The 23,789-nt window shown below is 40.3% G+C and overlaps 1 protein-coding gene and 1 long non-coding RNA gene across 9 annotated transcripts in view; both read left to right on the top strand.

Annotated features, from left to right (window-relative positions):
- Window positions 1-4,044: 4,044 nt before the first annotated feature.
- On the top strand, window positions 4,045-7,704 carry LOC142842579 (uncharacterized). The gene is made up of 3 exons (XR_012909405.1): window positions 4,045-4,153; window positions 5,973-6,064; window positions 6,758-7,704. It is a non-coding gene; the product is annotated as an uncharacterized LOC142842579 (long non-coding RNA).
- Window positions 7,705-9,051: 1,347 nt separating this feature from the next.
- Window positions 9,052-23,789, top strand: part of Adgb (androglobin) — a 118,595-nt gene continuing 103,857 nt past the window's right edge. For 4 of the 8 annotated variants that reach the window (XR_012907910.1, XM_075949071.1, XM_075949057.1 and 1 more), the window contains exon 1: window positions 9,052-9,215. Coding sequence is in view for 6 of the 8 variants with exons in the window: in XM_075949071.1 (XP_075805186.1) it covers window positions 9,142-9,215 (74 nt within the window). In the remaining 2 variants the exon portion in view is untranslated. The remainder of the gene's footprint in view (window positions 9,216-23,789) is intronic. The other 4 variants (XM_075949108.1, XM_075949096.1, XM_075949067.1 and 1 more) reach the window with 3 other exon arrangements.

Consider the following 23,789-nt stretch of genomic DNA (forward strand, 5'->3'; position numbering starts at 1 on the left):
ATCTGGGAGCTCATTGTTCCAGAAGACAGAAGAGTCCATGACTATCGCAGTGAGGAGCATGCAACAGTCAGGCAGGAATGGGAGAGGAGCAGTAGCTGAGAGCTTATATCTTATCCACAAATTTGAAACAGGGCAGGGTGAGGAGAGGGAAAGGGCAGAGCAAACACTAACTGGGGGTTTCATGAACCTTTGAAACCCCAAAGCCCACCACTAGTGACACACTTTCTCCAACAAGGCCACACTGTACCTTCTCATCCTTACTGAACAGTTCCGATAACCAGGAACCAAGCATTTAGACACGTGAGCCTATGAGGGCCACTCTCATTAAAACCACTACACTCTCCTATGCTGGAGGCTGGTGTCCATTGATGGTGCATTCTCTGAACAACCTCATTGGCATTTTAACTTGCTTGTCATGGCTTCTGCTCTCCCCACCCCTGAGGAGCCACCATTGTTTATTTTCAATAACAGCATCTGCTCCAAATCTAATTGCTTCCATCTAACTCAGAATAAATGCCAGGAACTTAACAAGAGGTGTAAAGTCTGCCTGCCACACACCCATGCGAAGGAACCTCTATTCTTCCTTGTGTTAGAGGCGTAGAATGTCCGCAGCATGTGCCCTTCCGCCTCAGAGAATCAACTTGATGACCTTTCAAGGGGTATTCTTGTCCTCAGAGGTCTGGGTAGCTTACCTTCTCACACAGGTCAGATCTCTCTGCAAACGTCACATCATCAGAGCAGCTATGCTTATGCCCTTAACATAAAATAGCAACTTCCCTGTCCACCTTCTATGTTTCACATTTCTTTTATATTACTTCCTTTACCCTAATCTAATTTGTAGCAACATTATTTATTATACATTTTTCACCTGTCTACCTTTCCTAGGGGGGAAATTAATGAGGGCTCTCCCTTTCTCAGTTTTCTATCCTCCTGTCGTGGTTTGAATAAAAGTGGCTCCCTAGGACCATAGGGAGTAACACTATTCGAAGAGTCTTAGTTGGGGCTATAACAAAATACCATGACCAAAAAAGCAAGTTGGGAAGGAAGCGGTTTATTTGAATTATACATCCATATTGCTGTTCATCACTGAAGGAAGTCAAGACAGAAACTCAAACAGGGCAGCATCCTGGAGGCAGGAACTGATGCAGAGGCCATGGAGGGATGCTGCATACTGGCTTGTTTTCTATGACTTGTTTAGCCTGCTTTAGTATATAACTCAGGACCAACATCTCAGGGATGGCCTCCCCCATTGATCACTAATTGAGAAAATGCCTTACAGCTCTGTCTCATGGAGGCATTTCCTCAACTGAGGCTCCTTTCTCTCTGATGATTTTAGCTTGTGTCAAGGTGACACACAAAATCAGCTAGTACAGGAGGTGTGGCCTTGTTAGAGTAGGTGTGGTCTTGGTGAAGGCACTGTGTCACTGGGGTTGAGCTTTGAGGTTTCAGATGCTCAAGTCAGGCGAGTGTCTCACTCACTCTTCTTGCTGTTTGCCAATTTGAATACAGAACTCTCAGCTACCTCTCCAGTACATCTGCCTGCATGCTGCCTTGGTTCCCATCATAAAAATAATAAACTAAACCTCTGAACTGCAAGTCACCCCCAATTAAATGTTTTCCTTTATGACTTGCCATGGTCATTGTGTCTCTTCTCAACAGCAGAAGCTCTAACTAAGACACTTTCTTATATGTCTAACCTCCAGAACGAGGCCATGGACATAGTAAACATGATAAATACATTAAAGTGAAAACACAGATGGATCTGTGGTCCTTACGTACATCTTTCCTGTGCTATGCTCTTTCTCTGTGGACCTCTAACTTTTAAAAACTGGCTCCTTGGTAAAGGAAGCTTACTTTTAATGAACTGCCCTTAAAACAATGCACTTTGATAATGTGAGCTCTCTCTCTGTGTGTGTGTGTGTGTGTGTGTGTGTGTGTGTACATGCATGTAAGCACAAATAGTATGTGTAATAGTATGTGTAAGATATGGCATATGCAGAAACTAAATGTTTCAAAAATGTAAAGAATCACCAGCAATTCAGAGAAAAGAGAATAGATACTAGTTAAATTGACAGGATGTGTAATATCAAGATCCTTTGGTGAGGGAGAGAAATGCTTTATCTTAATCATGTGATTTCATTCTGCTCTTCTTAATCCCCATGTTATGAAACTTGAAATTAATCATTAATCTCTTAAAAGATGTTAAAATTATTTGAAATCTTCACAGAATGTAGTAACACAAAATTTTATTAGTCTCTTCTTTGCAATTATAGTTTTTGCCCCCTTTTTAAAGAAATTTGATGCAGGCTAAGCAGTGATGTCTCATAGAGAAATAACTGCTTTTATTTCATTTGCCGTTGTTATTATTGCAGCACAGTTAATCACTGCAATAAACCAAATGAGAGGTGAACTCAGGAAGCATGCTTCTAGATGAGTAGAGGTTCAGAGTCTAACTTGCTCACTATACGATGCATCCAGAATGTGATTCAACTCAGTAGAATTTCAAGTCCAAATACCAACATATGCATGCCAAACTGTCAATACAGAATCTTTTAAATTAATCTGATGGCCCTTTTTGTATGGTAAGAAAGGAGAGAGGCTTATCTTAGTATTCTTCCAGCTGCTCATTTCTTTCTGTTAGGCCCCTGGGATACATCTTACTGTACTATCCACAACTTTTTTGCTGCATCAATTTTCCCTGGGTTGCCCCATGGCCATGATTTAAATGGACATTCACATCCCCTCCTGTGTATTTGACCTATGCAGTGCCCACAGGACCTGATCTCATCAAGAAACTTCTTTCCTGGCATAACATCTTATATGTCACCTTGGAGGTCTGTGAAAAGCTAATCTTGGTTGTCAACTTGACATACCTTGGAAGAGCGGACCACGACTGAAGAATTGCCTCCATCAGGTTGACCTACTGAGAGTATCTGTAAGGGCATTTTCTGGGTTGTTAATTGATGTAAGAGGGCCTAACCTATTGTAGATGTCATCCCCGGACAGATGGGCCTGAGCTGTATAAGAAAAGTAGCTGAACAAGTCATGGAAGCAAGACTGTAAGCAGAGGTCACAACTTCTGCTTCCAGGATCCTGCCTTGATTTCTCTGGATGACAGGCTAAACCTATAAGCTAAAACAAACCTTTTCCTCGCGGTGCTCCTCTTGGTCAGAGTTTTATCACAGAAGCAAAACGTAAACCAGGGGAATGTCTTACTCGGGGCTGCTATAAGCTCAGGTTTTGGCTATCTGGCAGAAGCCACTGTGCCATTTGTAAATGTCGGTTTATTCCCTGTTTGCTTCACAGAATTACAAATTCTTTAGGGTTGAAACCCAATCCTACTCATCTTTTATAAAATGCACAATCCATGCAATTAAATCTCTAACCAAGACCTACAGATAAACCCAAAGAAATTAGGGTTCAAAGTATCAATAGTTATAGTTAGATGATGTAAACACAAAACAAGATAAAATACATGTTTTATAGCTAATAAGAACAGAAGATAAGGTGGTGAAATACATAGCATTAAGAGGAAAAATAAACCAGTGAAAAGAAATTTAACACAAAAAGAATATAGACAATTGAGTTGATAGGTAAGAATATTAAAATAAATATACGCATGTTTTTAAATGGTAACAGCTATCAAGTTTTTTAGGCTTTATAATTCCCAATTTCTGGAGCCTTCATAGGTCTCAGATATTACAACTCTTGGTAGGCGCTGTACACTGATACCTTGTCCTTATTTGCCACAGGTTCAAGCTTGTCAATCACGCTGTAATCCCAAATCAGCCATCACCTTTCTTAACTACTGGTCAGCTCCACACCGAGCTCATTTTGAGATGCCTCTATAATTGTAGTTAGTTTTACTCAATGTGATCCTATTGAACCTTGTACTGGCTGGCTTTGTGTGTCAACTTGACACAAGCTAAAGTCATCAGAAAGGAAGTAGCTTCAGTTGAGGACATGCCTCTGATGGGGAACCTCCTTCAGCCAATGGTCTTTGAGAGGCTGGACCAGATTAGTCATGACCATGGGTACCAACAAAGTTGCAGGCCCACCTGCACTCTCTCTCTCTTTCTCTTTCTTGTCTCTCTCTCACACCTGGTTGCTGAGTTCAGTTCCTGTTCCTGGTTCCTACAGAAGCCTGTGATCGGTGAGTTCCCCCTAAATAAAGAACCCCTCTATTATACTCAATTCCGAGCTAGTGTGGAATTTCACCTTCTTGCCTCCATGAGATATAGCTGTAAGACATTTTCTTATTTAGTGATATATGGGAGAGGCCCCAGCCCATAGAGGGTGATGACATCCCTGGGACGTTGCTCCTGGGTGCTATACTAAAGAAGGCTAAACAAGTCATGGAAAACAAACCAGGAAACAGCATCCCTCCATGGCCTCTGCATCAGCTCCTACCTCCAGAATCCTGCCCTGTTTGAGTTCCTGTCCTGACTTCCTTCAGCAATGTGGAAGTATAATTCAAATAAACCCTTTCCTTCCCAACTTGTTTTTTGATCATGGTGTTTCGTTGGAGTAATAGAAATCCTAACTAAAGCAAACCTGGTTCTGGAGTGTTTACTATTTATTAGGTTTAGGGTTCACTTAAATTTTTGAATCTGTAGGTTTATAACTTTTATAAAATTTATAAAAACTTTCAACCAACCATTATTTTTTTATATAACACTTTCTATATTCAGCAGGTCAGTCTCCACCATGTCCCTGCCCATTTGGGTGTTCTAACTACATCAATATTGGGCCATATGGTGTTATTACACTATACTGAGACTTCATCTACTTTTTCAACAGTGTTTTCATCTCTCTTTCATTTTGGATAGCTTCTGTTTCTGGGTCTTCAAATGGAGTAATCCATTTTCCTGCAATGTCTGGTCTGCCATCAATCCAATTCAATGTGTTTTGCAATATAGACATTGTATTTTTTTTCAGATGTTTCTAAATTGAAGTTAGCACATCCAGTCTTCTGCACATATGGGTTTCAATAATGATAACTGTTGTAATGTTCTATCTGCTAATTTTATCATCTGTATTTTTTTTATTCATTTTGAATCAACATTTTCTTAATGGAGTATGTCTTTCGGCCTACTGATTTTTATTGGCTATCAGTAATTGTGAATTTTATATTTTGGGGTATTGAATTTTTTGGTTATATTAGTGTTCTTAAGATTTTTTTCTGTGTTGCTATTATTGAAAATACTATGGTCTTTTTGGGTGTTATGGATGGCATCTGTTAGGAGGAATTAATTTTTATATTATTGTTGTTGTTGTTATTGTTTTGAGACAGGGTCTCAACTAGGTAGCTCTGACTGTCCTTAAACTCACTATACAGTCCAGGCTATCTTCAAACTCTCAGAAATTCATGCTTCTTAAAGATGCTTCTGCTTCCTAAAGGCTGGGATTAAAGACGTATTGTTCCAAACCTAGCTAGAGATTCTAGGGATTAATACCTTCTTTCTTTGTTCCCTTGTTTAAATAAATTCAGAATTTCATTTCAAATATCCCTAGTGCTGGGGCTAAAGGGTGTCCACAAATAAAGATTTTTGTGGTAGGGCCACATATAGACCCCAAATCACCTATTGCATCTGTAGAGGCCAAGCACTAGGACAATGACCAAATTAAAACTATAATTTATAAAACCACTTTCAAACACTCTCGGTTCACTTAGTTTAAGGATGGGGATGTAGTTCTCTGGAATTCACATTTGCTTAGCACGGCCAAGGCCTTGGGTTCTTTCAATTTCTGGTGCGGCAAAAACAATTACTATAAAAAGAAGGCTACTAATTCCTGCTAATTGAAAGGGGAAGGGAACAGGTTGCTTATGAACCTGCACTGGGAAGCAGAGTTGTATTCTAGTTCCATTTTCTGAGCTCTTGAGTGCTTTAGATTTCAGATAAGTTGCTTTACCTTTTCATAGTTTACTTTCCTTCTTTGTAAAATGGATTGATTGTAATCTCAAATTTAAGGGAGCTATAGACTAAAGGTTCCTGAGCAGTCATAAGAGCCAAAAAGCAGGAGTTTGGGGACTTCAAAGGGCCCAGCTGAGTTTGTCAAAAAGGTAAGACAATTCCTGTTTCGAGGGATCCTGTAGCTCCATTATTGAGAAAAGCTGGGGGGCATAAATAAGGAAAACCACAATATCATAGATATCTTACATTATAAACAGTAAGGCTTGTCATGATAAAGAAGGTTATTATTTCCTAAGCAAATGAGACAAAACCTCAAAGTTGAAAGGGTGTTGGCCCTCAACCTACTGCAACATGTAGAGTTCACTCTTTCATGTAGTTGGATTTCTCGTGATTAACTGCACACCTGGCCTACCTGTGAAGACACTGAGCAGCAGAATCTGCTGTGATTCCCTGTGGATTTGAGCACTGGAGGACACCTGAAGGGAGGATGCTAAGAGGTAGAAATTACCTCCCCTTCCCCCAACACACACACACCTCCAGTCCTCCCCTCCTCCCCTCTGGTTATCCAGGGCTGCTGATGGTGGGTACATATTCTATACCAAAGCATGCTTCCACATTTCAGCAGAGCCCCTGAGGCTAGTTCTGTTTCTGCTGATAGAAAGAAGTGTGTCTTTCTAACCACTTCCCTATGAGCTACTACTGCCCTAAGTCAAATCTCTCTTCCCGCTAGAGCAAGTCTTATTGGGGGTGTGGCTTAGTAGTATCGATGATGATGGTGATAGCAATAATAATAACTGAAACAATAATAACGGCAATAGCAATACCACTCTCTTCTTTCCCAGTTTCTAAAGGTATCTGATGGAAAGCAAGTTTGAAATTCCCTAAAGTGAAACCAAAGGCAACCACCTGGATGGGGAAATGTGACCAACGGGGAGCCAGAGGAAGTGAGCATCTCAGCCTGAGGTGTAGCCTGCCTTGTTGGGCTGCCCTCCATCTGTTCCGCTTCTCCTGTGCACTGCAGTTTCGTTACAAGTGGCAATATCACCCGCCTCTGAGCGCTAATGACCTGTCAAGTCCATTTGTGGTATTATTCTTCCTTATTTTACAAATAAAGAAAATGGAAGTTCTGAGCATTCAGTGAATAAGAGCCAGTATTTAAATCCAGCATGGTCTCTAAAGGAGCTGGCATCCTTTCCCAATGTAGTAGACATGTGACAAGTCATAACGGATATCATTTATTATTCCAAGATGGTATCAATCATAAGTAAAGGTGGATCTAAGATCAAGTCTCCTTCCATGTTCTATTACATGTCATGTCACTATAAAGTTAGAGAAACACACATGCTACTTATGTGACTTGCTCAAGTTTTTTAACTCTATATGGAAGAGAGATTCCATCTACACATGTTGCCTTCTCGATATGATAATTACAGAAGGAACACAAGCCTAAGAGTTTCTTAGGACCACATAGTTGTTAAAATTGCTGTGTGATCCTCTCGTTCCAATACTTCGCTCATATTTTTAATCTTAATGATAGATAACCATCTATCTGAAAGTCGCTTTGTGAAATAAGCTCAGCTTAAATCGGCACTCTTATGCCTGTCATCCAGCCGCCATCAGTGTGCAGCGTTGTGATTTCTGGCGGGACACTTTGTCCCTCTAGGTCTGGAGTTCTTTGTAATTGTTTGGCATGTAGCTGTTTTGATTTGCGGAGCCTTTCTTCTCTCAGGGTCTTGGCATTCGCAGGCATGGACGGTGATGACTGCCCCTGCTCCGAATTAAATTCACCCACCTATGCGGTTGGCTACTCAGAGCTGTACTATTTCAAACATGGTCATTTGTACCAACTTATGGCAATGTTCCTTACTACTTCATTAAAATCATTACTGATATGTTTTCTCACTATTTAGTCTACTTTCATTTAGAGGAATTCTATGGAAGTTCTAGAACTTTGGCAAACAAAGCAGGGCCCTCTATGGACCTTCCATTGTCTGTAGATGCAGTTTAAAGGAAGAATTTGAGGACACTTCTGCAGTAATAAATTTAGTACTTTAGGCTTTGAATTTATTTTATGTGTAAAATATACTGAGTCATTATCTAATTGTCATTGATGTAGCTCTCAACAGTATTAAGACTGCAGTAGTTTGACAACCCAGGCTCCGTAGAATGGAGAGAGTGGAGCAGTCATTTGCCAGAGTTGAAAGATTTGATTTGAGGAAGCTGCTTTCTCAACTGAATCCTGTTTTACTCCCAAGAGCAGAGGGGCATATTTTATTTAAAGATGCTTAGTACTTCCCAGTTTATGGGAGAGGCCACATATATGTTCTAAACCTCAGGACCATGGGTCAAATTTGTCTTGAAGTTACAATGGGCTGAAAAAATAATGTTTTGTCTCAGTCAGTGGTGACCTTCCAGTATAAGCATTTTTTAGTTGAGTATAGGATCCACGGGCCCTATATTTAGCTGATTGGCCATATTTATTCAAGTTATCTACCCTCTCCCAGAAGGCACGAAAGGAGTCATGCATGTTGTACTTAACACTTTACATCCATTTTATCCTCAGAGTAGATGTCAGCATCTGCTAGCAAATGAACAATGGAAGGTCAAAGAAAACCAGTTCCAAGGCAACCTAACTGCACAGACTGCCTGAGCTCCAAACCCAAGCTTTAATACATCCCTGTTGTCCAGCATTTTCAGCACCCCTGCATTCCTTAACCAGATTAATCCTTTCATTTAGCCAGACAGGACGCTGCTTGTTTATCTCCCCGACTCCACAAATGGATTCTCTTCCGGATCCACCGTTTTTTAAACCTTTGGCAAACTCAGTAGTATTTAATGAAGAAACTCATTTCTTCAGCTAAGAGAACACGGGGTTGGACACCCATAAAAATCTATATTCTCATAGTTGAATAACTGAGTTTAAGGTTCAGAGCCTGAAACCCAGGCATAACAAGCTTCAAAGAAACCCCTCAGCAGCCATTTGATACTGTCAATGCTTGCCCACATCACAGTTCCTCCGGAATAAACCAACTCCTAGGTCTTAAACTGTGTCTCCACTCAGAGCCGGCCCTCCGCCCTCAAGCAGGCCTGGCGGGAGCTTCCGGTTCTCAGAACTCGGTCACGGTCTCCGTCTCCTGGCAACCGCGGACGCGGGAAGCCTCGCGGGCCTAGTCCCGCGAGCGCGCTCAGTGGGCCCTGGTGGCGGCTGCCAGGGTGAGCCTCGGGCATGGCCTCCAAACAAGCTAAAAGAAAAGAAGTGCATCGGATCAATTCTGCGCACGGATCTGACAAATCTAAAGAGTAAGGGACTTCTTCCACCGTGTGCCTTCCCTACCCCTGGACCACTCCCACCCAGTGCCGGGACTGGCTCCAGAGCAAACTACCACACAAGGAATTGATCCGCTTGCCTTGTGTCTGTCTTCCAAGGGACCAGTCTAGGAGAAGCCTGTTCCCACATCCTCCTTACTTTAGAGCCATTTCCTTTCCAGAGAGGCTGCTTTCCCGTTGGAAATGTTTCTGTGACTCTCCCAGCGGCGCCCCCTATCCTGAGTGTCACAGGCCTCTCAGAAGCTCTGAAAGAGAAGGTTTATCTAGGAAAACTCCAGTTAAAGACCCGCCCACTTTCACCAGTCCACCTGAAAAGAGGCCTGGGGAGTGGGGAGTGGGGGGCGGGGGGAAGGAAAGAAAGGGAAGAGAGAGAGGAGGAGAGGAAGTGAGAGTTTTATTCTTGCAGTAGCCCAACCTTTCCAGACTTTTAACCAGATGCAATTGAATATGCAGTGACTTCAGAAAACTGAAAGAGTAAAGTCTACCGCATGAGCATGAGGTGGCGTTCCTAAGGCCTACTGGGGAGGTGGTATGTAGGCTGCTGGTTCGTGGGATCTTTTTGTTCTGGGCTGCTGGTGTGTCTTAACCTCCCTATTCGTAGTATTTTCCTTTGGTGTTTCCTTCCCTTTGGATATAACCAGATATTCTGTAGTATATATTATATTATATTATATTATATTATATTATATTATATTATATTATATTATAATTTGTAAGCCATTCCAGCTTCGAGACACCAAACCCTACTTCAGGGGAATCCTGAACAGTCCTCTCCATGCAGTTCCTGTGGGAGATTGGCAGTACGATATATATATATTGATTCTTACATACACGCTTGCTTACATACGCTTCCCGATCTAAAATAAACACCTCCTGCGTCTTCTGCTCTCTGGTCCCTCCTGTTTGAACTGTTTTCCTTGTGAATTCATCTCCTGGGCTCAGTCCAGAGTGGAGATTCTATGGTCTTCTACTTCTGTCCTCTTTTATAAAAAACAAATGTCCAGATACCCAGCAGATAAGCCATTCACTTCCTTAGTTTCAATTTCAGACCCGATGGTACATACGAAAGTGATCTTTACAGGATCACACTACTTTTGTGCACGCGTTGTGAATAGAGCCATTTCAATGTTGCCTAATATTCCAGTCTAGAAGTCTAAGACCCATAAGGGCCTGGAGAATCGAGCCCACACGGCCTCTCTGATTTTCTCCTTACAGGTTCACTTACCCTCAGACACATTAGAATACCAGCTACCCTGTCCTTGTAGGGTCTCTTCAGTTGTTCCCACCCCAGGGTCTCCACACTCTGTCTTTTCCCTCCAGATGTCCATTAGGTCCCTCTCCATCTCCTTCACAAGTTATCTAAATGTAATTTCTTCTCAGCTTCTTTTTTAGTTGCCTGTTTTAAAATTGTATCCCTACTTCCCTGCCCAAACTAAAGCAAAAGCTCAAAATACCCAATACTCCCTGTCTTCCATTCTGCTTTTTCTTCATTGACTTTTTTGCTGCCGTTTTTCTTCATGTTACACATACACAAACACACACAACACACATGCACACACACCTCACAGTTTTTTAACTGATTTTTTTTCATTTGTCTGCCCAATACTGGATTATTTTAGGTACTTCCTAACATAAGTTCTCTGAAGACAGGGTTTTTGTTTTTTCTGTTTTATACATTGTCAAATTCTTATTACCTAGAATAATTCTTAGGTCATATATAGTAAGTATTAAAAAATGCTTTGTGTGTGTGTGTGTGTGTGTGTGTGTGTATGAAATATATATGAAAAAAGTAATTAGTAGTATAGGTCAGATTCTTAGGTTAAATCACTTTTATTTAGTTCCAGCACTGTGAGTATTCATGAGCTAATTCCTGCAGACTCTGTTCAAGAAGGATGTCTCTGATAGCCACACTGACTCATTGTCCCATGTAGACAGAGAATTGGGTCACCTGGTAAAACTTACTTAAACAGACTAAATGAAAAAACAATAGTTGGTGACAGATTTTACTTGAAAAAGGACTTCCCCCAAATAATGATGTTCATATACTCAAACCTATTTAGGAGCTGGGGAAGTCATCAGTATTAAATAGTTTATTACAGCCTGAAAGTGAAAAACATGATTTTTTCTTCTTCTACAAGGCAGCTAGTTTTTATCAGTTTCTGGAGAGAAGACATGATCTGATAGGTTCTGTGATGGCTGCACCAAAAAGGAGGCTCACAGTCCCACTGTAAGACACTGGCTATGGCTTTGCCAGAACTACATTTCTTTTAGAAAAGATGATGTATTTCACATATGCTTCTTTCTTGCAAAATAACCTGAATTGAAATCCTGCTGGTACAAGTGCATGTTTGATTTATAAAAATAGAAGAGAAATGGTAAGTACTTTTATACCATAATATTTCAAACCTAGGTTTTACTACCAGTGATTAAGCATTGAATATCACATCATTATTTTGATGTAGCATTAAATGAGAGAATGTGAAGTGGATGATAAATCAAGTCCTTCCTATGAGGTTTTGCCACAAAACCAATGGTGAATGCAAGGCTGACTCACAGATACAGAGCAAAGTGTCACGCAGTCACAAAGCCTTAGGGATCAAAGTCCAGCTACGACTCTGGTGTGGTTGTCTTTTGTAGTACCATGGGAGAAAGTTAGAGAACTTGATGTCATCTTACCACTCCTATGGTTACATAGCTAATAAAATCAATCGACTCTCCCATAATCCAGGATAAGGCAATGAGAAAAAACTTTCATAACCTTGAAAGCATCCATTTCAGGCACCACCCCCTGAAGTTGGCATCTATGGCATCTGCTTTACCTTAAAATTATGCATCAGTCCCGAGGCAGGGGCCATAGCTGGCTTTTGCTTACTAGGGTCACCAACAACTAATAAGTTTTTACTGTGTGTGTGGTAAATGACCTCTTAGTTTGGTTCCCTACCTCAGTTTTCAGTTCTTCTGGATTTGATTAAAGCCCATTTCTCCTTACATGTCCTAGTTTGATCTTTTGTTGGCATTGTGCAAAATGAGATGTTAAAACTGACCCATCTCACTTTGTGCATTCAGTTAGAGGTTGGTTCTATGGTGTGCACTTTCTCATTCAGACCATATAAAATCTTTTTAGGGTTCACACTGGCAACGGGTCATTTATGATGATGGACAAACATTTTGAATTCAAATGGTTGCTTTTCTTTTCAAGTGAGGTCCATTAAAGTATGATTGCTTTGCCCCTCTATTGTTCTATTAGATTTATTTATTTTAATTTTTTTGTTTTTTTTTTTTTGAGATGGGGTTTCACTGTGTAGCTTTGAGATTTTTTTTTTTAACTCCAAAATAAGTATGGGGATATAGTAAAAATACTTAAAGTCTTGACTCATGTGACTTTTCCATTACTGTTTAACATAATGAACATTAGCATAACCTGTAGGAATCATTGTTTCAATACTTTAGCCAATTCTAAGAAGTCAATAGAATACTTAGTTCAGTAACTGCGGCTACTAGGAGTTGTTTCTCGCAGTTCTGGAGGCTAGAAATGCAAGACCAAGGGACAGGTATTGCCAAGGCCTGACTCACAGGGGACCTAGCTCTTTCTGTGCCTTCACTTGGTAGAAAGGATGAGAACCAATCCTTTTCCTCTTTGAAAGACACTAGTCCCATCACGAAAGCTTTGCCTTTATGACCTAATAACCTTCTAAAGGTATCACATTCTAAACCCATTCCACTGGCAAGTAGGACTTCAGCATTCCGGGATATGGATAAGGTGTCTTCTGTAACATTATATAGCAGTAATTAGGAATCATAAACACATTTGACTGAGTTGTTTTGATAACTGAATGATACTGCAAAGATTCTTCTACCCATTACATACTTGTACAAGCATTCTTCAGATGAGGGATTTGATCTTCTTGGAAGGACCAACCATAAGGCAAAAAGATACAACCTAAGCATTCGAAGTAATTAGAAGGCTGTAGGGATGGCTCAGTGGGTAAGAATGTATGCTGTGTAAGCACAAAGACACAAGTACGACTCTCAGAGTGTATACGTGCACACACATGTGCACACACACACACACACACACACACACACACAAATTAAAGCCTGGATGTGGCATCACAAGTAGCACGGGGCTTGGAATACAGGCAAGTAGTTCCCTGGGGCTTCCTACCCGTCAACCCAGTTCCCAGTTTGATGTGAGGGTCTCTTTCCATGGAATAAGGTAGATGTCACAGAGCAGGATAGCTGATGTCCCCTTCTGGCCTCTGCATGTACACCTTTATACACATGCGGCCCTCAGAGCCATTATTATCATTAATGCACATTTGGACACACTTAAATATTCCAAACTTGGCAGAGTAGTCCACAAGGGGGATGGGGTACAATTTGGTATTAGTAGTCACAAAATTTTCTTCTACCTCCAATAGCATATTCAAAATATGATTTAAAACACTGCAAGAAAGTTATTCAAGTAGCAAAAATTATAACACCTTCTAGATTTGTAATGGTGATATCTTGTCATCAAACGTCTCTCAGATTGAGAAATACATAACTCATCTCCATGTTAATTGTGTCCTTATGGCCACAACACCCATTTTAACTTTATAGAATTCTCAGAAAAGGTTAATGTGTCTGTCCATATGTGAAAAATGGGATTATTTTCAAACTTAATTTTAATGGTATTATGAGAGCAATATAAACTAGAATAATACATTTCTTGCTGAGTATTAAATTGAGTTCCTGGTTATCTGAAAGAGAGAAAAAGGAGCTGATTACATGCAGCTGTGCAGCAGTGGGTGGTGGCGTATGTTCCTCTGTTTACAGAGATGGGGACAGTCCCACCCACTGCAGAGAATGAGGCACAGGAGGAGGCTCCTTTATGGCTCCCGGTGAATATCAGCACTCACCATATTCCTAGTTCCATCTGCACAGTCCACACCAAAGTGAGAGGCCAGAGGAGCAAAGGTGGAGGAACAAAGGAAGGAGTGTGGGGGGAGCTTTGTGATTTCTATAATTGACCTTTGTAGACCCCAACAACTACAAACATTTAAAATGCTAGCGCCACAGATAGAAATACACCCAGGGGGAATTCAAATTCTTCGTGTTTCTAACCATTTAATGAGCGTACCTCCCACTGACGTCATCGGAAATCCACAAAAGATAAAGAATTGTGCATCAAGATAATTCCATCAAAGGAGTTATGATGCGGCGTGGGTGGAAATACAGTTCATAAGAGAAGCCACCGGGAAATCTATAATCATGTTTTAATTTCCCTGAGGACTTGGTGGACAGCAAAGAAGTCATGTGTCAGCATGAGGTTAGATTAGCGAAATCATGAGACTCCCAGAACGAGGCTGTGTGTGTTAAAGAGGAAGTTGCTTCTCTGGAGCTTTCACCATTTCCCTCAACAGTCACTCCTTAGACAGCTAGTGCTGGAGAGGCAGATGTTTGGGGCACAAGAGGTCATCTAGACCGCCCATGCAGAGGGTCTGTGGCTCTTGACAGGTGCTAGCTCGTGAGCGTGTAGTGGAACGAGATGGAAAGGTAAAGAGAGAACTATAAAGTCGTGTGGGGAACACATGGCTTAGATGTCTGAGCAGTGATTTCAGAAACACAATCTGACAGGTCCATGGAATTTATGCTGGACTTCAATCCAAGGCAGAACAAAACGAGCCATGGTTTGAGCTTGGGGGATGCCTCCTTCTGTCCTGTTGACGAGCATGAGGAACACAGGGTGGTGGGTGGCCGAGAAGATCTGAGAAGTAACGATGGGAAAAGCTATGTTTGCCTTCCTCTATGGCAGTACACACAGTGACGGTGTACAGACCTGAGAGTGTGGTGCCTGAAAAGGGAAGGGTTAAAAAGTTATAGGTCTAGTTTATTTCATATTTCCTCAGGGCCTGACACAGTGTGTCGTAATAAAAGCAGGGTATAATTTAAGAGAGTTGAAGTGGAAACAAGTCTTATAGCTGGGTCATAAAACCCTCTGAATCAGAGAGGGTGAGGACATGAGAGCCAGAGGGCAGAGGCCCATCTCAGGTTCCAAGAATCCCTGCCCCTGGGTAACACTCGGCAAAGATTATGACGTTATGTAAGTGTCCATTGCGTATTTTAAAATATAAAGTCTTGCTCAGGCAAATTGCCCCGCTTAATGAGGCTAAGACTGTCTTTCAGCCGTAACAGGCTCTGCCTTGAGTTCTTTGTCTGAAATCTTCACTTGAAGGTTTCTGTAGTAATTTACTCCAATTTGATGTGGTTGAAGAGTTATGGCTGAGACTTGATTTGTTGTTGAAATCACTCATTCTTTTTAAAGTCATTGTGTGTGTGCGTGTGTCCATGTGTCCATGTGTGTGTGTGTGTGTGTGTGTGTGTAGACATGCTTGTGGCGTGATGTACATCTGAAGGTCAGAGGACAACTTTGGGTGTCTATATGTAACTTCCACCTTTTTTGTGACCATTTTATGTTTAACACTACATTGGGAGTTAATTGGCTGACAAGATTCCAGGGATCCCCTTGTCTTTGCAGTCCAATCTTACTGTACCCACTCTGGGATTACAGATGTGTATTACTGCAGCTGGTGTTATGTGGATACTAGGGATTCAAACAGCTATCCCAACCCCTAGAGCCATCATGTATAGCATCACTTTTGCCCTAAAATTTTGTATTAGTCTGGAGACAGGGGCCATATTTGCTTACTAGGATCACCAATATCTTATAAAGTTTTACTAAGTAATAAAAAGTTCTAAAAATCTATTATGTTAAAAGATTTAAAAGTAGATGCTCATGGAATGTTCCTCTTCTTACCTGAAACACGATCGAGTTTATGCCTTGGCACTGTGGCATTGTTGGTAAGCCTTCCAGTGGCATAAACAGTGGCTTCTCCAAAAGTAATTTTAACAACATCCTGTCGACGTTCATGTTACTGTGACATTTCTAGGCCAGAGATTATTTAAATGATGGAATTAGTTTAAATGGTCTGTATACTTATTCTGCCACGTAATGTGAGGAGAAGTTGATTGAAAGCCGTATCCAAAATAGATTAAAATGCACCTTTGTGTGGCATGGAGGACAAGTGGGAGGGTGACTCTTTGTGCTTATTTTCACCCCCAGGAAGTCCACATGGGGAAGAAGGACCCAAGTAGGTGCTTTGAAATTTTATTGTAAATATTCCCTCCCAGGTTCCTGAGGCTGTCTGTAGCCCTTCTCAGGGTGGGTTCAAGGCAATTCAAGAATCTGAGGCAGTAGCCATGCTAATTTGTGTGGTTAAATTAATATATAGTACATTTTTTAATTAAAGAAATACTGGATATGATTTTAATTGTGTCACAATGAATACTGAAGTACAAATATTTAGCAATTCCTGGGAGATTGTCCTATACGTGTAATTGACAGCTTGATTGGATTGACTCTAAATGTAAAGAGCAATGAGACTTCCTTTTGCTTTCTCCGTGTCCTGCTGTCAAGGCTTAAAAGCCTCGGAGCCAGGTTTACATAGTTATGTATGACCTTGTCGGTACTCTGGGTTACCAAGTCTACTTCCAGGACCAGATAGGTGACTCAGGTTCCGTCCTGACCAGTGATCAATGTCCTGATGCTTCAGTTGCTTGTTTTGCAGCATTATTGACCATCAGTCAAGCCCCAGTGTCCTCCAGACCTGGTGATACTGATGAGCTATTTTCCTGTACTCACCCTTCGTTTTGCCTCTCTTTTCCATTCCTGGAATCCATCTGCCCATCTGCCTTATTTTCTTTCTTCTACCTCCAAATTAAGTCATTCTCAAATGGTTTTTTTAGTTGGACCCTCACTTTTCTTCCTATTGATCATTAAGCCAATGATCATCAATTAAATGCAAATTTATTAACTTCTCCAGGCCTCCTCCTGCAGTAGCCCACTTCCCATCCTACATGCCTAATAACACTGATCCAACCAACCCATGCTAAACTGAAGGTCTTTCCCATGAGGCCAAACATGGCTTCTTCACTCACTTGGATATAGTTTCCTCCTCTTCTGTGCTAGCAAAGTACTCTGCCCCTAACTTCTTTACATCCTTCTCAGCTCTTATCTTTATGCTCCAGCAATCATGTGCCTTGGTCCTTGCTAATTTGAGACTAGAAACTGGATTTTGTTAATCTTTCTATTCACTCAAGCATACTGTATCTTAAAAAACAGACAAATGTTAAATTGTAAAAATCAGTTTCTATTTAAATAATTTTAGTAAAACTAGGGGAATAAAAGGTCAACGTAACAACTTGTTTCTTTTTTTTTTTAACTATTTTTAAATTACAAAACATGTTTTTTGCAACTCCTTTCCTTAGGAATTTGATTTTCTCAAGAGTGTGACTCAGAATGCCCCCAGACCAAATTAAGTCCATTGTGTAATTCTATTCATATTCAGGTTCCCTGTGAGTATTAGCTGACACTACTTAAGGCATGCTGATTGCATTTGGCATAAATAAGCTGCCTCCCACCAGGAGTAAAATCATGCCCCAACACTGAACAGCATGCTTTCAGAAAACAGTGGTAAAATTCCAGGACCCTGTTTTATTGAAACTCTAATATCCCCTTAGTGGCCAGCTTCTATAAAATAATGTCATCAAAACAGAGATGAACAATTGTGTCTGTGCCTGGACAAACCAGATCAGCTGCCTTTTCGTGCTTAAAAGTCTCCAAGACCCCTCCTGTATAGTTCATATTGTATTAGTCTTGTTAAGTGTCTTAATATTTACTTTAACTAATTTATTGATTTTAATTAACTAATTAATTAGAGATAAGATCTTGTGGTGCCCCCGGCTATCCTCAAATTCTGGGTCTTCCTGTCTCTGCTTCCCAGTGCTAAGATCACAGGCATACTCTACCATGGCGTGAGGTATGAGGAGAAAGGAAAGAGTAATAGAGAATGTGAACATTATTACAGCATAACACCTGCAGCCATGGAAACGTTATCATGACAGCCCTGTCTTTAAAAGTCATTTAAATATCACTTTATTGTCTTTGCAAAGTATGAGTCAATAGTGCTTTTATGTCTCCTGGAGTTAGTTACTTTATTAATAATAGTCATATGAAAATATTTTAATAAATTTATGAACTAATATAATCATATATAAAGACAATTTTGACCTTGTCTCAATTCTAAGTCAGGCAAGGTATTTAAGTTACTAAATATAGGTGAATTTGAATAAAATACTATGTAGACAAAAATACATCATCTTGGACACAACTTCCTAATCAAATACATACGTGAGGTGAAAAGTTATGTTTTATGGGGCTGGAGAGATAGCTCGGTTGTTAAGAGCACTGACTTCTAGAGGATGGACGTTCAATTCCCAGCACTTACATGATGATTCACAACTGTCTATAATTCTAATTCTAGGGGACCCGACTTCGTTTCTGGCTGCTGTGGGCACCAGCATTCATGTGGTGTACAGATATACCTGCAGGCTAAACACATACACACACACAAACACACACATACACACACACACACATATATATATACATATACCTATATATGTTACGTTTAGTCTGTTCACATGTCTGCTTCACATTTTTTGTTTCTTTCTACATATATACCAGTTTTTAAAATCTACATTCTAACAGCCCCCACAGCAGTTGATTATTTATTCTTTATGCTATTTTATAATAATTACTTGAACTTCTTAAATTTTACTACTAAAATTGTTTTGTTTTGTTTTGTTTTGTTTTTTTGTTTATTTTTTGTTTTTCGAGACAGGGTTTCTCTGTAGCTTTGGAGCTGGTCCTGGAACTCCCTTTGTAGACCAGGCTGGCCTTGAACTCACAGAGATCCGCCTGCCTCTGCCTCCCGAGTGCTGGAATTAAAGGCGTGCGTCACCACCGCCGGGCCTAAAATTGTTTAATGTCTGTTCACACACATATATATCACACATATATGTGTGTATATGTCACACACCCACATATATGATCAAAATTTAAGTTTAAAGTGTGTGTATCATGAATCTAGGAACACCTAGAATTCCTACCGTGAAGTGAAGTTGTGAAGCTTGGAATTTTCTTCAGTTTTAAAATTCCCAGGCTCTTCCTCTGTTTTGCTCTGTTGCTTGTTGCTGTCGCTTCCCTATCTACTCAGCACTCAACATGGAGCAGTTGGGGTTCACTGTTACTTAGAAATAAGTGAACCACAGCTTAAGTGAGGGATTTGCTTACCCAGTCTGAAATTATATATTTTCTAAAATGTTTACTTCCAAGATATCTGTTATTTGCCTCAATTAAAAGAATTCTGCATTCCCAGTTCTCATGTCTTCCTATAGCACAGTTTCCAATTAATTCTTCACTAACATAAGATCTATTCTTTCTTCTCTTTGTTTTATGTCTGATTTCTCAGAGTATCCTTAATTTCTTTTCACACGCAGGTTTACCTCAAATACTTTCCACCAAGTTTGATAGTTATTCAGCGCCATTTCTACAGAAAAACACAAGAACAATTGCATCTCTCAGAATCCCTTTTGTTAAGTGCTCTATTTTAATAACATAATCATATCTTTTAGAAGCACAGATATTATTATCCTTATTATTATTATTATGTGAGTTTAATGAAGAATTGGGATAGTAAAATCAATTGTTGAAATGTTTGTATCTCATTGAAGATGAACACTTTTATCTTTTGAATAAGAGTTTAGTTGGATATTGACTTTAGCCCTGGCAATAGATTAACTTTGATTCTGCAAATCATACTTTATTACTTTCTGATGCCTACTCTTATTATGAATTTGAGATAGTTCTTCATTCCAAGTAATTTGATACTCTGTTATATAAATAGGCAAGTGTAATATATCTATATATATGATTGACCTGCATTTTTATTTGGTATACTCAGGCTCAGATTACCACCTTCTTACCTTCTATTCATTTAAAAAAAATGGTTAAACTTGGATTTGAAAACCCATTTTTGTCATTTCAATATTTTTTTCGTAGGAATCTCTTCAACATTCTAATCTCTTTATCCCCATTCTCACATTCTATCCACTTCATCTTTCTGGAAATCTTAGTATGTCTGTGTTATGTGTAGTCTGTAAACATAAACATGTAGACATGTCTACTTTATATTTTTTGTTTTTTATATGTATATACCAGCTTTTAAAATCTATGTTCTAATAGCTTCCCTATAACAATAGGTTATCTCTTTTTATGCTATTTTATAATAATTACTTGATCTTCTTAAATTTTTACTACTAAAATTGGTTAATGTCTGTTCACATCTGAATTTTTGTCTAATAACCTTCCCGATCTCACAGACCTGTTATCTCTTTTGAGAACTGTAAGACCACTCATTTTAAAGACTTTTAAAATTACCTCATTTCTCTTCCCTTGGGTTTGCTTCCTTTCTTTTGAGATGCTGACTGCTCCTAGCTTTGCATTTTGCCTTTTGTTCTGTTGTTTTTGTTCATGTCTTGTAGATATTCTGAGATCATGCGCTTTATTCTTGCCATGCAGTTGCTATAGTGTTCAGGTCCCTAACCTACTGCTGAAGCCCTTGGTGAACTCTCACAAGAGGACATGATAGTCGTTACCGTGTTGAGTAATATCCAGTCGGTTGGCAAACAGCTGCTCTTTGGAGATACCTGAAGAATGTTCCTCTTCTCTTGAGCACTAGTCTCTCTCCAGAAACCTAAAACCTTGCTACAACTGAGCTGCAACATAGCCAATGGGCCAGCAGAGGCCCCTAGGACTTCGTTCCAACATAAGAACAGTTCTTTCTGATAAATGGGCACATTTACCATATTTAAAAGTTTTACCATAACTCCACCTCCTCCCAAATCTTAATGCTAGAATCTTGAGTTCTCTGCCATATGGGAAATACTCTCCCTGGTGTCTTACCCTAGTGGAAGTCTGTCTCCATTCAAATTTCCCAGCCTGTCATACTATCAACACGGGGATGTAATACCAGGTTTAGTTCAAGCTAGGAGCTTACAAATGGCTCCAGCATTTGTTCTTTTTTGAGACCGCCTTCTCACTTCCTGACATTTATGGCGTAGCTAGATTTCCAGATCTTCAAGCTCCACATAATGCTGTTTGAATGCATTTCCTAGTGACGATGTATGCACTGCACCGTTTCATCCCCCAATTCACCGCAACACACTCTTTCTGTAATCAGTACACCCACCATCCTCATCACTGAATCCTCGTGCTTGCTGCTCCCTTCTCTTTCATAGTTTACTATTTCTTCGATGGGAGTCAGTTTTTCACTCAATTATCTATTGGGCTTTTGTTGTTGTATTGTATTTTATTTATTTATTTTTAGCATTTTTAGTATCCTATTCTGAACATTTGAAATAGCCAGAGTTTATGTTATAAATCTTCTCCATTGACTTTAATAAGTTTTTCAAAAGTGTTCCCACCAAATATATCTATAATTGAATTTTTGATACAGTTTGTGATTTTAATGATATGATGTCATCTACTAGTATTTAGGCGTATTGCTAAAGTAACTGTGGATAAGTCTTGTTTTTGATATTACAGATTTGACTTTTCTAAAACTTCGCAACATGTTTTACAACAAGTATTACAAGTTCCTAAATCTTCCTTTATTGTGGAGTGGTTAAGCACACTTGCTACTCTTGCAGAGGACCATGACTCACAACCAACTGTAATTCCAGTTCTAGGAGATCCAGTGCCCTCTTCTGACTTCCGCAGACACCAGGCTTATGGCACACATACATTCACTTTGGAATAACAATCATGCAATTAAAAATCTAAAGTATAAGACAAACTTTAAAAATTATCTAGCTCTCAGAATTGGTGAGATCAGGCACAATATCCATTGAATACTTAAATGGATCTATCTATACTAAAGCAACTGCTAGATTCTGCCAGCCAACTTCAAAGTCACACAGGCTGTGCTGAGGATTTAATAAGCAGCCTTTACCAGGGTGTTTGAAGTCCTCAGTGTATTTGACCTTGGGCTTAACTTGAACAGTATTTGTCATGTTTGCCTAACACTACAGGTGATCCCATAGACTAGGTTGTAACCATTGAGTGGAATCTTTTTAAGTAATATTCAATGTAATTGAAATATATTTGATGTGTTTCAAGGAAAGGCAGTCAATTAGTTACAAAGCTTAGGAGCTCGAAGAGGAAGCGTTGACTTATGTGTGGCAGACTGAAACAGGAAACAAATATTAGAAGAGCCCTTATTTCTTAGAAAATGAAATCTTCTTTTTAATACTAACTTTAAGACTGTTAACTCCAGAACCAGGTGTGGTGGCACACACCTATAAGCCAGTGGAGGCAGGTGGAGCTCTGTGAGTCTGAGGTCACTGTGGTATACAGAGGGGGTTTCAGGACAGACAGAACTACATAGAAAGACCCTGTACCCCAAAACAAAAGACTGTTAACCTTCTAAGTAAGTTAACCTTATCCCTGCTTTTTTGATACAAAGTCCTCATATTTTTAATCCATAGGCTATGGCAGCACCCGATAGAACATAATGATATAAAGATCTACCTTTTGCCTAGGTTTCTCTATCAGTAGTATGGAGTGGTCTATTTTTCCTGCTTAGGGATATGCTGTAACAATGCGTAGGTCCCAAGACTATTTTCTAACCAGGCAGCAAAGTGAGATTTAAAACAAAAACAAAACAGAGAACCTGCATAAAGAATGGGAAGCTCCTAAACCCCACATTAGGAGGAATTGAAGATGACAGCGTCTTCTCAAGCAATTCTCGGCAGTGGCACGCTGTCTTTTGCTTTTACACCTGTGAGTAAAGGTTCTAAGCACAAATGAGTTTTCGCAGCCTCTGCCAGCAGCCATAAAGGAGGCTGCTGTTCCAGGAGACCCTGGCAGATTGCTGCAACACAGCACAGCAAAAATGCAAGGCCTCAGCCGGAAGTGTGAACTGTTGTAGCTCCAGGCAGGCGGGCATGAGGAAGCTGACCTAACCCTTGAGCACTGTAATAGGAACTTCTGCGTGAAGTTCCGGGTCACCAGCTGGCTCACGGCTGTTGTGGGAAGGGGCATGTAACCATCCAGGCAGAATTTGGCTGTCCTCAGAGCATAATGTTTTCTAAGCATTTCCTCTACCTTACCTGTTAAAGAAATGACCAGGCTTGAATCCTATTGCTTTGCAGAGAGTTCAGGTGGAAGTGCAGCTCTGCAAACCTTTGTTGGAATATCCTTGGTAGAGGCCAACCTAGGCTCCCAGTTCTCCTGAGGAAGCAGGTTGACTTCAGCACAAGCTCCATCAGCTGGTGGAAAGAACTACCAAGTCAGCAGTGCACACAGAAAGTATTTACCCAGGAGCCCGAAGTTCCCAAGTCGATAAAGTGTGAGGCCCAGACTACCCCAGTGACCATCAGGGGTAATCCTGTGGGACAGAGCCTATGAAAGGCTCTGCTAGCTAGCTCATGGGACACGGAGATAGAGTTTCGGAACCAGTTTGAGGATCCGTGGGGCCTTGTGAGGTCCCACTCCCAGTGGCCTCCAAAATGGAGTCATTCCTCCCTTGGGGCTTCCACATGTACCAGGCATGGAAGGTCCTAGAAAGGAAAAATATTTTGGCAATTAGGAGACAGAAAAAA

The sequence above is a fragment of the Microtus pennsylvanicus genome, chromosome 1, assembly GCF_037038515.1.
Source record: "Microtus pennsylvanicus isolate mMicPen1 chromosome 1, mMicPen1.hap1, whole genome shotgun sequence".
In the NCBI taxonomy this organism is placed as follows: Eukaryota; Metazoa; Chordata; class Mammalia; order Rodentia; family Cricetidae; genus Microtus; species Microtus pennsylvanicus.